The sequence below is a fragment of the Osmia bicornis genome, chromosome 9 (assembly GCF_907164935.1).
Source record: "Osmia bicornis bicornis chromosome 9, iOsmBic2.1, whole genome shotgun sequence".
NCBI classification, from domain to species: domain Eukaryota; kingdom Metazoa; phylum Arthropoda; class Insecta; order Hymenoptera; family Megachilidae; genus Osmia; species Osmia bicornis.
In genome coordinates, this window is record NC_060224.1 from 8382243 (window position 1) to 8397063 (window position 14821).

The 14821-nt window shown below is 31.0% G+C and overlaps 1 protein-coding gene across 6 annotated transcripts in view; it reads left to right on the forward strand.

Moving 5' to 3' along the window:
* The first annotated feature begins 2109 nt into the window (after positions 1-2109).
* Positions 2110-14821, forward strand: part of LOC114878246 (segmentation protein cap'n'collar) — an 88867-nt gene continuing 76155 nt past the window's right edge. Inside the window, exon 1 of one of the 6 annotated variants that reach the window (XM_029191831.2) lies at positions 2110-2298. In XM_029191831.2, coding sequence (XP_029047664.2) covers positions 2209-2298 — 90 coding nt within the window. In that variant the 5' untranslated portion in view covers positions 2110-2208. Of the gene's footprint in view, positions 2299-3708; positions 5081-10552; positions 10707-14821 lie in introns of those variants that run through there. The other 5 variants (XM_029191833.2, XM_029191829.2, XM_029191830.2 and 2 more) reach the window with 5 other exon arrangements.

Below are 14821 nucleotides of genomic sequence, written 5' to 3' on the forward strand. Positions count from 1 at the left end.
AATATGCATCTTTTTTTCAAAGTTTATATATTTTCGATCAAAGTACAATTACTTCTAACCCCGAGGGATAATATCTCTTCGTAAGTTCGTCGATTTTTAACGAATTAGGATTCTCCAGCCGAAATTATACGCGTGCATATTTATAACTGGTAAAGAAAAAAAGGGTTTGCAGTATAATACATCTAACTAAAATAAATTCTACCTTCTTTTTCATTGCGACTGCAAACAAATTAGACTTGTTTTGAAGCTATTGATTTCAGTTCTTGCAGTTTGCAAAATACACACATACCGTTACACTTTCGAAAAAGAAAAAACAATTCTGAAAAGGTACTTCTTTTTAAATTATTCGCCATATTCTTCAACACTTTCTTTGAAGTGAATTGTAATGAAAAAAAGTGTGATTTGTTTTAGTTATATGAATTAGGTTGTATGAGAGTTAACGGCTGCATAGATCGTTCATCCCTTTAAGTAGATTTTGATACACCCTTAACGGCGAATTAACGAATCGACGCACAACTAGATACCTTACGTGTAAATAGCATATTTTTTCACTAACGGATATTCTCTCTTGTTAAAGATATAAACGAACAAAATCGCTCCATGATATTTACGAAGATACACGGTTCGTAGATTTCAATTAGAGGTCTCTATTTCACGTGTGTTAAACGTATCCGTACTTCAATCTGTGTATCCTTTAAGTAATTTTGCCAAATACGTTTCTCGTATTCTTCTCGCGTTTCTCGCCTAACAGTATGAACGGATACGTTAATACAAGTGAAATAGTGTACGTGTACCATGTATTAAAAATTACAAAAATTTAATTATGGATATGTTTAATACGCGTTAAAAAGTATGACCTCTAATTTCAATGTTAATGGAGCACGAACCGATTTGGCCTACTTTACAAACATTCATATTATACCCGAAAGTACTTGTTTAAGAAATACGTATGCAATTCTCTTGTCGCTTTCGTTTGAAAAATGAAAAAAAAAAAGAAATGTCGCACAGATTGTCATGTTCCTTCTATCAACGGATTTATGTATATCTCTAACCGTAAGCGTAATTAGTACAAAAAATCACGCACGATAATAATTGTTTCACCAGAATTGATCGGTAATTATTTTCTTTGATTACTATACACAAAAATCTAACAGTATTAAAAAGAAGCCCATTCTTTATTGAGATATTAACAGAAAGAAAAAAAGAAAATTTCTCTAACCAAATGGTACGTTCGTTTTTGGAATCTATTATAATATAACTTTAGTATAAATGAAACTGTAGAGGCGGAATAAAAACCGATGCAAAAGTTCTTACCGAAAGACTGTACATCAGAGTAATCATGAAAAGTACATAATTATTTATGTATTTTATGCAATCACGACCCGATACCGTTATGTCTTAAGAGAACGAGGCTGTTTTGCATCTCATATTTATGAATGAATTACCGATATAACTATATATTGTATACCGTTCTCTATTATACTGTTGTCATAGATATTTTGTTGTATAAAAGAATGCAAGATATGTACAAGCATACAAATGAATATATTATATGTTTAAAATATTTTCAAATTTACATTCCATTCATTACAATGTAATAACTTTTATTATCCTCGTACAAAAAGATAATTATTCAAACACTATATACTTTATTAATTAACATTAAATAATATTTTAACAACTAGAAACTTCAAAGTATTATTTAATGTGTATAACAACGCACTTGAAATTTGTATTTTCGTAACAACTATACAGACCAATGACGTTTCACCGGATCCGGAAACGTCGATACAGTAGAAACACACGAGTAGTCGTTTCCGCCATGTTCGAATAGCGCGGTCTTTCCTTGCGGTGACGTAGCACAAGAAAAATTCCAATTATCTTGCACTGGAACGACAGACGGTTGCTTTCGCTTCGATCTTAGTAATTGTATTATCGTGTGAAAGAAAATTCCATTGCAGAATCAATTCTCATAAGAGTTTAATCAACGTGTAAGGTAAACATCGAGAATCAGTGTACAATGTACCTTTAACAAACGACACATCTTTGCGAGTAACAGTGCCTCCTACGGTTAAGTGACGTAATTTATTTTACTTCCATGCTTGTAATTACCAGTGACGATTCTCCAGTCGGTCTTGACCAGTGGCTAGGTGATTTATCTTGACGAATACGTGGTGCACGATTTAAAAGTTAAAAATTAACGGCGACATGATCGAAACGGAGGATTTACCGCGAATGACATCATTGTCACCCGGCAACGAGGCAATAGTTTTGAAGTCAACGAAGCCTGTGTGTACGGTAAGGATTTAAGTGTTTGAAAATTTTCAATATACATATCTGATATAGTTGCATGTATTGCGCATGTGCATGCGATCGAAACGTGTACATACGCACACAAACCCATATAGGCAACATGTATCCACGAATTTACTTCATCACTCGTAAAACTTGTATTAGTCATTTAAATATGGCAACTGCGTACAGCGTACCAACGTGAGCGCAGGCGAAGTTCCTTGATTGTAATTTAAATTACTTATCTTATTGATACATTTTTCAATTCATATTTTTACTTTTAACAAACAATATATTGTACGTTGTAGCAAATTACTGTTTTATAATAAGAATCTTTTTTATTGTTTTAATATGCTTATAACTATGGTAGTATGTTATCTAGAGAAAAGTTCAAATTATTGTCAGAGAATCTCAGCTTCTGTAAACGTCGCGTCGCCATGTTTCACCTATGAACTTGATTTACATACGCTCAAGTATTTTCTATTAAAAAATGTCGCAAATGAATAAATTTATATTGTTTTAGTTTTACAACTTGTGCTATTTGATTTGTATACAATTAAATTAGATAAATAAATAAAGTATGTGTTCGTGTGCTTGTGTGCGCGTATGAATATTCATAAAAGCCACGCAATTTTAACAATTCTTACGTTATTTTGTATGTTTCCTGATCCGATGATGAAATTAAAGAATAAATATTTTTTAAAACACATTTTCGCTATTTGTTCATATAAAACAACTGAGGTATTTAAGATTACATTATAGTGTGTTTTGACAATGTAGGAAAAAACGTGCACTGATAAACTTTCGTATAGGGTAATAAACGTTAAAAGAAATCATTATGCAATCAGCATGAACTCCTATGTACTTAATAGAAAAAACTAGTGAAAAATGCAATCAAATACATCATTATGTAAGAGCATATACGTTCTATTTCACTGCTGTATCGATATTTTCCATTTAAAAAATCAAAAACTAATCGAAATGCGTGCGTAATCATTGTTTTGTTATACCACTTCTCTTTCATCTTAAAGTTTAATTGAGTAACAGGCATAAACATGTATCGAATATTTAATTTTCCGTGCGTTTAAATTAAATACACGGTAGAAGCATCAAATAATTTACACCAGATCCCGTAGCAATATTATTATTTTTTAAACTTTAAGAATTGTACAATAAATTATGTACACTATACAACAATAGGTTTAATTATAATAACTCATTATTTCAACTGCAATAGCTATTTAACTAGAAACTATAAGAATACCGAATATAATAAAATAAGTCATGTAGATTGTACGATAATAAGTTTGATATAATGAACACCAGTACATACACGGTAAGCTTAAATGTAAATGGGTTGGTGGGTGATAGAAACATATAGGGAGAGACATGTACTTGGTGCGGCCCTGAGAAACGACGTTGTCGGAGTGAGTGCTGAGTCACATATCGTGAACGATCTCTCTCAGGAAGGTGCGCGCTAGTTCGTTTCTCCGTGAAATGGATTGCATTGTATCAGTTTAACGTTATCATTGTTAGAATTATAACGTTATTGAAGCGAAATGATTTAAGAAAAGAGATACTTGGCGCTTGTCGCGGGCCTCGAATGTTTGTTAAGAAAAAGAAATTATAAGCATTTCAAAGCGCGATCTAGTTTGTGGATCTGTCAATTTTCTATTATTTCGTGAAATTTTTACATATTACATTATTTATCATAACTTGTCAATGTAAGGGCAGTGTTGTCACTAATTCAAACGTGCACCTTCTTGAATTGTCAAACGAAATTCGAGGCATGCGTGGGACGTGCGCGACGTGCACTGAAGTTTGACGTGGCCAGTGTGTGTTTTGAGGTTATTTTTGTGTTCGTGTAACTGACCTATACTTGTTTAAAAGAGAGCACAGGATCTTTATTTTCATCCTGACAGTCCGTCGAATAAGTTGCTCTTACAAGAACGTTGCAAGTCCCTCTTACCTGGATTTAAAATTTGCATCAATTATACTGAAGAAAGAAGATTTGAATAGTGATGTTTAACCTTAATAACAACTGAAACTTGGGTTTTAATATTTTGTTATGGGAAGATAGCATATATAAAACTCTGTTTACATCAAATTAAATGAAATCTAAATAACAGTGCGAACATTATTGAACATTTAACATTAATCTGAAGTGATAATCAACATTTCAATATGAACTGTTGTTTGCTCGAAACATCTTATTTATTTTTTGTATTTAACATCACTGCCAAGTCACTGTGACAATACGTTAAATTACATTGGACTGTATATATATTTGACAAGTGGAAGTGATTTAACTCAAGAAGTCACAATGTTATGTATAAAGAAATTATATCACGAAGAACTGCTGCAGCTGGCATTGCTGCTTTCTTTACTACGAATAGACCCAGAATCCTACCTTGGTTTGGATATTCAAACCATTGGTGTAGGATCACTGGATCTAAACAATGGTTCAAGATGGCACACCGATGCTCATACAATAGTACATCGTCCTATATTTGTACATCCAAAAAATTTAGACTCCATGCTTTTAAATTATCAGAGAGATTTATTTGAAGACTTAAATTCATTAGGAAGATACAATAGAATAAATTCGGGCTTAAATGATATCCATGCATACTTGTTAAACATCGAAGAATCAGCAAGAGACATGGCTATTGCGGGACCCAGTATATCGCTTTCTACTAATCCAGCTCGAAATATGACATCACCAGATCCAGCAAATTCTTCGCAAATACCCAATGAACCAACTAGTACAGCGGAACTTACTCAAGAGGTATTTTTTCTTACATTTTTTTTAACGAAATTAAATTTTGGGTATTGATTTTATCTTTTAATTGATACAGACGCCTATTTTTTATTAAATCAAATTTTTTATAATAATTTTATATAAATTTATAACTCAAAATCTATTTTCTGACATAATACAACATTGGTTTTCTTTTCAGACATACTTTAATTCATTTCATTTGTTTATAAAGAATGTAAATGTATACTTTTCTCATTGGAAAACAAATTGATGAACAAAATATTGTTTTTACAACTGGAAATCTTTTAGTTTATTATTGAAAATTGATTTATTTGTAAACGTTTGGAACATGTTTTTTTGAGCAAAGCTACCAAAACGATAAAAATTAAAATAAATGAAATGTATTAAATGTAATTATAATGTTATTGATAGTGAATGTAGTGAGAGTATTATGGTTTTTCTTACAAGAAATATTATCTTTATTGGCTGATAATTATTGGGACAAGCGCGGTACGAACAAAAAGTGGTTTCAAAAGCACTGCGGTTTCTGAGAAGAGCGCCGTGTAAATGACCTTATTGTCAAAAATACGTTATCACATATATCCTTGGGTCCTTGCAACGACCTACAACGGTTAAAAGATTTTCGATATTTTTAGTCAGATGGACTGACAGAGTTCTTTAATACGTTCATGCTTCTGAAAAAACTGTACATTTATTTTTAACCGAGTTCTTAGATTTTCATTTTACGGCATTTCTTTGTTGTATAAAAATACTTACGATTAGGAATTTACAAATTTGTTATAATTAAGTTTGGATATATCATATTTTTTTAAATGAACTTTGTTTATCGAAAAGATTTGAAAAAATATTTGCTACTTCATTTACAACAATAACATAACAAAACATTTATATTTGAGTTGATAAAACGTGGTATTATTATCTTCATAAAAATGTTCGTCCATTATTGTAACATATTTTACATGATGCAAGATTAGATACTCTTCTTTTAAAATATCTGATAAGTTCATAATATTTATCAGATTTATTTTCTTATGAGTACATTACAATTGATTATGGATAATGGTTGTATAGAATGTTTCTGAAGTAATTATTCATTTTGCTAAATAAAATAAATGATATTTGAACAAATATCTATTTTAAAGTGAATGTTGGGTAAAATATAGTTTAAAATTTTAATTACGAGTGCTTTAATTGATCGTTCAGATCTACTTATGCCACGCACGGATTTATTATTAAATGTTTAATGTCATGAATAACTTGATATACTTTTTATCTGGCGTGTTAATACATAAACGCGTTCTTGCACGTTCGACGTCAACAATATTGCGATGTAAATCCAAAAATATTCACGAAAAATGTGAAAAACAATTGAAAAATTGTAAGTAGTTATGCAAATAAATGTATATTTTTCCCTGTTTCACCTAGGTAGATGATTATCTTAGGTTGTTGTATATTAAATGAAGGATTTCGAAACATTCAAACAATACGTAAAGACATCCATGTATTGGAATAATTTATTATCAATTCCAGATTGGTATCATTTATAGCATTTTCTTGGTAAAAGCCTTGAAGATCCAGGTCACCCATATCAGTTAACTGGGTTAATTAGTTGTAATTTTATTTGTTAACTGTCTATTTATGTATATAATAGACATTCTATAGATATTTTCCAGTACCTGATCACTGTAAAAATATAACGTAACCAAAATTGAGATTTTCACATTAAAAGTCTATCGTATAGAGTACAGTTTTATTTACAATATCGATGAAGACTACTTTCAATCTATCCGGCATTAAATTTTGTTAAAAAATAATTCCTGTAAAACCAATAATTTGCCACGAATTATTTTGAAATATTTGGAAACGACTATTTACTTTAATTTTTCGCGAACTCGGGACATCAGAATTTTTCCTGGGGAAGCCTGCTTTGATCACGAATGCACATTTCTGCATCGATACGTTGCACATCTAATAGAATCTACAAATTCTCATTGTTTCTTATTTCAAATTAAACATTTTATCAAGTATTCTTGTTGAAATTTATATTGGTTATTGTCGAGATAAATAATGAACGTATATATTAAATTATGTTTCATCCTTTGTCTGTTTATTTCCTGCATCATTTTCAACTTAAAAATAAGCGTGCGTCAAATGTCCGTGGTTCTATTGTTAATTATTGTCGATAAATGAAAAACTATTAGTATTGCAATAATTAAATGTTTTTATTTAATTTAATTTTCGTGCACGGTGAATGTCATTTCCGATCATGAACTATAAATATCTTCCCCAACAATAAACATATGAGTCTTGTCGGTGATCGCAGGCTTCTTTTTATCGCGTGCATCGCATCACCAAAATTTCCTCTGAATTCTCGTACAACGGCCTCGATTGCAAAAATAATTGTGTGGAAATACAGAAATATAAATGCGTTCCGATGGACTTTGTGAAAAAAGATGCAAGAATCCCAGATGTGACCTCAATGCTTCGAAACTTAATTCAATCATTTTAACAATAAATATATTAAGATTCTGGTTACAATATTTTAACAATACATGTCACTTTTTACTATAATGAGAATTTAAGAGAAAGATTTATATTGAAATATTATTTTGTTTACATCGATAATTTTCAGCACAAACAAGAGACGTTTATTTCTGAAATACGTTATTTATTTTATCCATTTTAATTACGTTTTGATATAAATCCAACAGTATTTGCGTAGTGTTATATTACAATATGCTATAAATTGTCGAATTTGTTTCTTAAATATCACATCACATAGTATGAAAATATTTTACGATTTCCTGTTGTCTAGCGTGTCCGAGCAACGATTGTGTTGTACCACTTGCAATAGTTTAAGGACGAGATTACGCCTACCGATAAGTTTAAAACTTGGCTCCAATATCTATCTTCCGCATGAGAGAGAGAGAGGTTCTCTCTCTAAATTTTAAATTTCTAATTTAAACATTTAGAAACGGAGTTTGGATTTTACCGATCTAAAAGTATGTGCGCGTTTCGCTTTCACGGTTCTCGGTATACCATGGAAAAATATAGTTGACTTCCCACTAAGAAATTGTAAACCTTTTTCTTGTTACGCAAATGCCAGAACATTTTGGAAAATTTTAGAAAATGTTAAAAATAAACAGGAATTAAATTTCTTGCTCTTTAACAGAGTACGCGTAGCCTCTTACGAATGACTATATTGGCATACACTCTTGCTTCATTACAATTACTCATGCTACGTAAACTCAACGCAGTGTCGTATACATATACAGATTTTCCGTTGTGCATGAGTACAAAGGTTACCGATACGCAACTGTTGCTTGATAGTTGAAGCGATTTAACAGACAACTATATCAGTTTTGTAAGAGGAATATATTGTTTTTATACTATTCGTCTACGCATTTGCTTTTTTCATTGAAATGCGTCAAAGATTGAGAAAAGATTTCTTCCTCATTTATTGTTTTAATCTGCTTTGTCCTCAATGCTGATATAGTAGTTATAATAATGCTGTTATTATTAGTATCATTAATATATTTGTTATTTAGTACCAGTACTAAATTTGGATTACTGCAGTTTGATTAGTTCTTTATCATTAACGTATCGAAGAGATTTCATTTTACTCGTGCATCAAATTTTTTTGCAGCATGTAATTTAAAATATGGTAATCTCGAATTCCTTCTTTTAATCGTTAGAAGATGTAAACAGTATACATATTGAATTATGTTAAACTATGTGCATATTACCTTGAATGATATAGTATCTTATATATTGCAATGTATGAAATATTATTATTATATAGCAGTATACCAAATTATGTCGCATGTCTGTTATTATATTTTCGTGGATTGGATTAAGTACTGTACGGTTTACGTTTAGAATTTCTAGTTTTTCTAATTGGCTTTCGATGAAGTTTTTTTTTAATTTGCTTCCTTTTGCATCAGTAAGTTACTGAATCGAGTCGTCATTCATCGCGTGATTGCATGAGAAACTTTGAACGCACTTATCTTGAAACAATGTTCCTCAAACTGGTCGCATAATTTTTTCATAAGTTAGGGTAAATGTGTCAGTTACTCCTTTCCTCCCCCTCTGATATGCCATAAGAATTATTTTGCAACACTTCCTATCTCATCAAATCATGTCAGGTTTTCTTTGTTTCGAAATCTGCAGTTTGATGTGCAACAACAATAGTACTCTATATTGTTCGTTGCAACTGTCAATCAGCCATTTTGCATTAAGAATAATAATGCAACATTTATGCAATCGTTTCTATCAAGCTTCAGGCTACAAACTGATATTTTATTAATGCTATTATGCAATCTATCTTTATGTCATCAGATTATGTCAAACTTTTTATGTTTCGAAATAAATCGTTTGCTATGCAATCGTATCTAATAGAATTTTAATGTTTGTTACAATTAACAATTCGCCGTTTTGTATTAAGAATATTGATGAAACATTTGTACAGTAATTTTTAGTAAACTTTAAACTTCAGATTGATGTATCATAAGTGCTGTTTTTTTAGTACTTTTCTGTCATCGAATTGACAAAGGTTACCGATATGCAACTGTTGCTCGATTATTGAAGGGATTTAGCTGACGAAATGGTTGAGTAATTAATAATTTTCGACGATAAATAATTTGAAACCAATTTCTCGAAAAATTTATTTTTCTTAGTTCTATTACTCTTGTAGCAAACCAACGATATACATATAGTAGACTTAGAATTCTCATGAACTTTGAACTGAAATCATAGCTCTTAATAAAACACGACGGTATGTAAAAACTTATTTTTTACTTTGTTGCTTTAGATATAACACTTCGTCTTCTTAAGGTGCATAGATTATCGCAGTAATCTCAATTATTAAACCAGTTATTGAAATGACGTAAACACATCTCCCATTAATTGTGGTCGCAGTTTAATTTGTTTGATATATTATATAAAAGGTTTATTTCATCCAAGTTATGAACAGTTATTTTCACTTATTTCAATTTCAAGAAACCGGATTTTGAAAATTATTTTCCTGCCTTCTTGTTTTTTTAAAAATTGGATTTTTTATTACAAACTTCTGACTAATGTTCTATAATTTCGATGAATCCATCGCAAGTTTTTTAGATTCTTTTTTATCTTCGTATTTTCGTTATAATTTATCAATACAGCATTTTTGAGACTATGTTTATGCAACGCATTCCTTTTATTTTGAATCATAGAATATGCTGGCACAGAAAAATGTATCCCTGTACATCGATAGCCTGAAGAGTATCTTAAAAAGTTTTCTCTGACAGTGAAACAGGATTCCAAGATATTTGATCAGACGTAAAGTTTCATCGATCGCGTCACGGAAATAGTGATCCATAAATTTTCATAAATCAGCATGGTGAACACATGCAAACGATAACCCTGGTGACCCGGTGCGGTTGAGGAACAAAAGCGTACACCTCGCCTCCTGCCTTCTTTTCGATTCCGAGTTTCCAGTTTGGTGTCTCCTTGCTTCACTGTTGTACACTCGTGTTTTTTTTTTTTTTTCTGTGAAGTTTGTCAAATTGGAGTCACCATTGGAAAACAATACTGCAAGATGGCGCGAAAGAAGAGGAAACAACCGCGAATGATTTGTGTCTTTGTCCCGGATGATGTATGTTTCAGATTTTAATTGATGGTGCTATTAGTCATTTAGTGAAGAATAGTGTGTAAAAAGAAAGTACTGAAATTTTGTTTTCTGTTTGTGGATATTAAAGACACGGTATACAGAGTATCTTAAATTAAGTCAAAGGAGCCGGCTGGGCTACTGGCAAAACCGGAAGAGTTAATTTTGAGCTCGAGAAAGGGATGATTCCTTTGCATAAACACTCGAATTATCGGTGCGTCGATACGCGACCGTGTATTCGTTCGGTCTTGAACCTTCCTCGAGTCAATACACGATGAGGAAGCCGAATAAACGGAGTCATCTTCAAATCGCATATACAGGGTGTCCCAGTTTCAGTGGTCCAAAAGCAAGAGTGTAATAGAGGACATCATTTCCGACAAAAAGATATTTGACGATTCAAAAGTTATTTCAATTTTCGTGATTTGATCATTATTTCCTACCTTTCGCAACAAAATCCGTTTGTAGTCCACGAATCGAGATAATTTTTCTAATAGAAAACACGCTTTTCGTCCATAATGATACTTTTAAAGTTAAAGGCCAAACACCAAAATCAGTAATTATTCAAAATAAAGAGATATTTCATAAACTTTTCTAGCGAATAGAAAACAATTTGTTTTTGTCACAATAGCCACGTTAATCAAGTACACGTAAGCTGAATTTGAAATCAATCGATTTTCTTGCAAAAGGTAGGAAATAATGAGCAAATCGCTAAAATTGAAATAACTTTTGAAAAATCGAACATATTATTATAGGACCTTTTTTGTCGGAAATGATGTCCTCTATCACCCACTTGCTTTCGGACCATTGAAACTGAGACACCCTGTATATTCAGATCCCATCGATTTTTAGTGTGCGATCAACGACCCGGCTGAGTTTCCGAAAACTTGTCGAGTCTTATTTGACTGAAAGTTTGCAGGTAGATTCATTTTACATAAAAACATCGATCATCGTCGCTACTCTTTCAATATTGGATAATACATATCACCCTACAAATCGCTGACATTTATAACTATGCTGTATTTCTGTAGCTACTATACACCAGGTGGTATAGTACATCTAGCTGCACAAATATGGTGTGGTCATTAATCTAGTAAGATAATCAATCTGCAAACAATACGTGTTTTCCAATACTGAAAGAACGATTGGGTTGATTGATGTTTCTGCATACAGGGCCGTATAAAAATTGCAATTGGAGGATTTTAAATAGAATTTATTGTTAAACATTGTATAATGAAAGAATCAATTCCAAATTGGCATTATACAGCACTGAATATCGGCTCAAACTTTGTCTTCCTATTTTTTAAGCCAGTCAAATGTAAAGGAAGTCCGAGTTTTTCACAAATTCATTAGATTAATGACTTTACTATATTTTTGCTATTATTATATTGCATGACTCTGTTCTATGATACCAACAACAATTTTTTGTAAGCAGAGATTTAAGAGTCAACTCTTTTTTTGCGTAGATCGATTCTTTGAAGATCAAAGAAGATTGATATTGAATGATATGTCTGATACTTTAATGTTGATTCGTTTGTTTAAATTAGTAAAATTTGAGATTTATTATTATCCAATCCTTTTGGACTTGAATGTAGGGTATTCTTCAAGTTTTATTGTATTGTAGAAGAGTATTACATTAATCAATAATCTTTCAATAGTTTAAGGAATGATATTGATAAAATAAATATTTAATCGATAAAAGAAAAAAAAAATATTATATATAATTTGTGCAATTATTTTCTGTTTCAGGTATGTATTACTATTTCAACCTACCCTGATAATAGGCTACTTAAATATCATTAGCGAATCTTTTAATCTTCTATATGATAAGAGTTCATTCTGGTAAGTTGTGTATATAATTGATTTTTTAAATTACACGAATATCGTCGTATTTAAATTAAATTTCCATGAATCAGAACAAAGCAGGTAACATTGCCAAATTGTGAATTACGCCGATCCCATTTTAATTTTGGTCCACCGCTAAGTTTTGCAATTTCGTTTAAGATCCAAGTAGTCGTTGAAAGAAAATTGAAGATAATATAAATACAAAAAAAAAGCAACGGAACCTTGATTTTTTGTTGACACTTTGAAATTGTTTAAAGAAAACGTTTTAAAAAGATTGCAGTCAAGGTTAACGAGATCTGAACCAGTCACAACAACCTTTTACAAAAATAGCTATATTCTATGCTTTATAATGTTCATTTCTTTGAGAGCAAAATTCTTGTAACCTTCACACATCATACCCACGCGTTTTCGGCTATAAATTCATGTTCTGATTCTGTTTACTTACTTTCTTTTGTACCAGACAAATGTTTCTCGACAAACACCTTTAACTAACATAAGGGACATTGACATTGACATTGGTATTCTGTGCCTTAAATCCGTTATTGAGTTTCTAAACAATTGTATATTTTATATAATAAATGATCATTTAAAATTTTATCTACAAATGACTGTAATAGCAACGTTAAAATTTTGCATATGATAAACTTATATTTTTTTTGTAAAAAGCATAAATAGCATAAGCTTTGATTCTTTCTTTTGTATTAGAAAAGAAATATGAAATAGCAGAAACTATTTGAATATGAATTTTTGAACATAAAAATTTCAACTTTTAAAAAATATTACCAATTAAGTGGTGGTATGTTTTTTTAATAAATGGGTCATAAAGCTCTATTCGTTTTAGTGATATTTATTTTACATTACAATTTTACATTTATATTTAAATTTCAATTTTTTTTTTAAATTTTAATGTGTTAGCGGATTAAACATTGGAACGTGAGAAGCTCTGTTTTACTGACAGTATTTTCCTTTACCGATAGATTAATCGATACAATTGATATTGATATTACCGTTCGAATATTGATTATATGGTTCAATATCAATTGACGGTAAGCTGTGTTAGCCCTGCTTTTATGTTTATAAAAATTAAAAATTAATTACATAAGTGAATCGACGAATTAAAAAACAATTCGATTCCACAATTAGTCATTTTTCCCAAGTGTTAGACTCACTTTTTAATGAAACTCTGTTACCTTACAGAGTTCGATCGGTTACACATACTTATACCTCATATTGAGAACAAATTAGGAATTATATATTTCTCATATTTTTAATTACGTAACAAAGCATAGTAGCTGCTGCATTATTACATTAAAACTGCAGTATGTAGTAACCTTAGGAAAATATAACGTAAACATTGAAGTTATTTCAGGATGTTAATGATAAGAAAAAGAAACATTTTAATCTTATTAAATGTACTCACTCTAAAAGATAAAATTCTGAATTCTAGTTTCACACAAAACGGGTAAGAAAATTAGTATTCTCTGAACTTATTATTCTAGACATACTTGACTTTTGGTCGTAGTTAATTATGATAATAATACTTGTTAATTTAAATGTGAAATCCGTTTATAGTTGTGACTCATAGTGTTCACAATGAAGTATGCAAAAATGTTCAAAAGATATATCCTTCTATTGCATCACATGAAGTTCAATTATCAGCCTCTTCAATTGTACTTGCAGATCCATTGTTTATTCATATAATCTTTCTCTAATGAACATTATTTCTCTTATGTCAAAAAGTAAACCGTATTTTCATGTCAGTTACTAAAGTTAATATTACAGAGAATTTGTTCAGAAATCTTCTGTAGATTACAGATAAGATTCTGAGACAAAAGGTTATACAACACCATCTATAGATTCAGTTATTTAATTGGTTACGTGAAAAACAATATACCGTCCATGAAAATTACAGTTTTCATTCTTGGTAGCATGTCGGACTGGAAGATAATTAAAGATCTTGATCCATAACAGGCTACCACACACGTATGTGTACACAAGATAACATGTGGGTGCTATTTGTTTGAAACGCGTTGACTGCACGTGTATCAGTTTTTATACGTACAAGGTGTACACTCGCGATCAAATCAGATTTTTTAAGGGAAAGGGTAATGTTCCGGCTTTTCACCATTCCCATAGGCACCTCCGTGGGGAATGATAATATAGGGAAGGGGCCCCATATATCATACATAGTCCAGTAGTCAAAATGATCCTTTGATTTTTCCATGTTTTTGTACATCTTTAATCCTTTAACCCTTGAATAG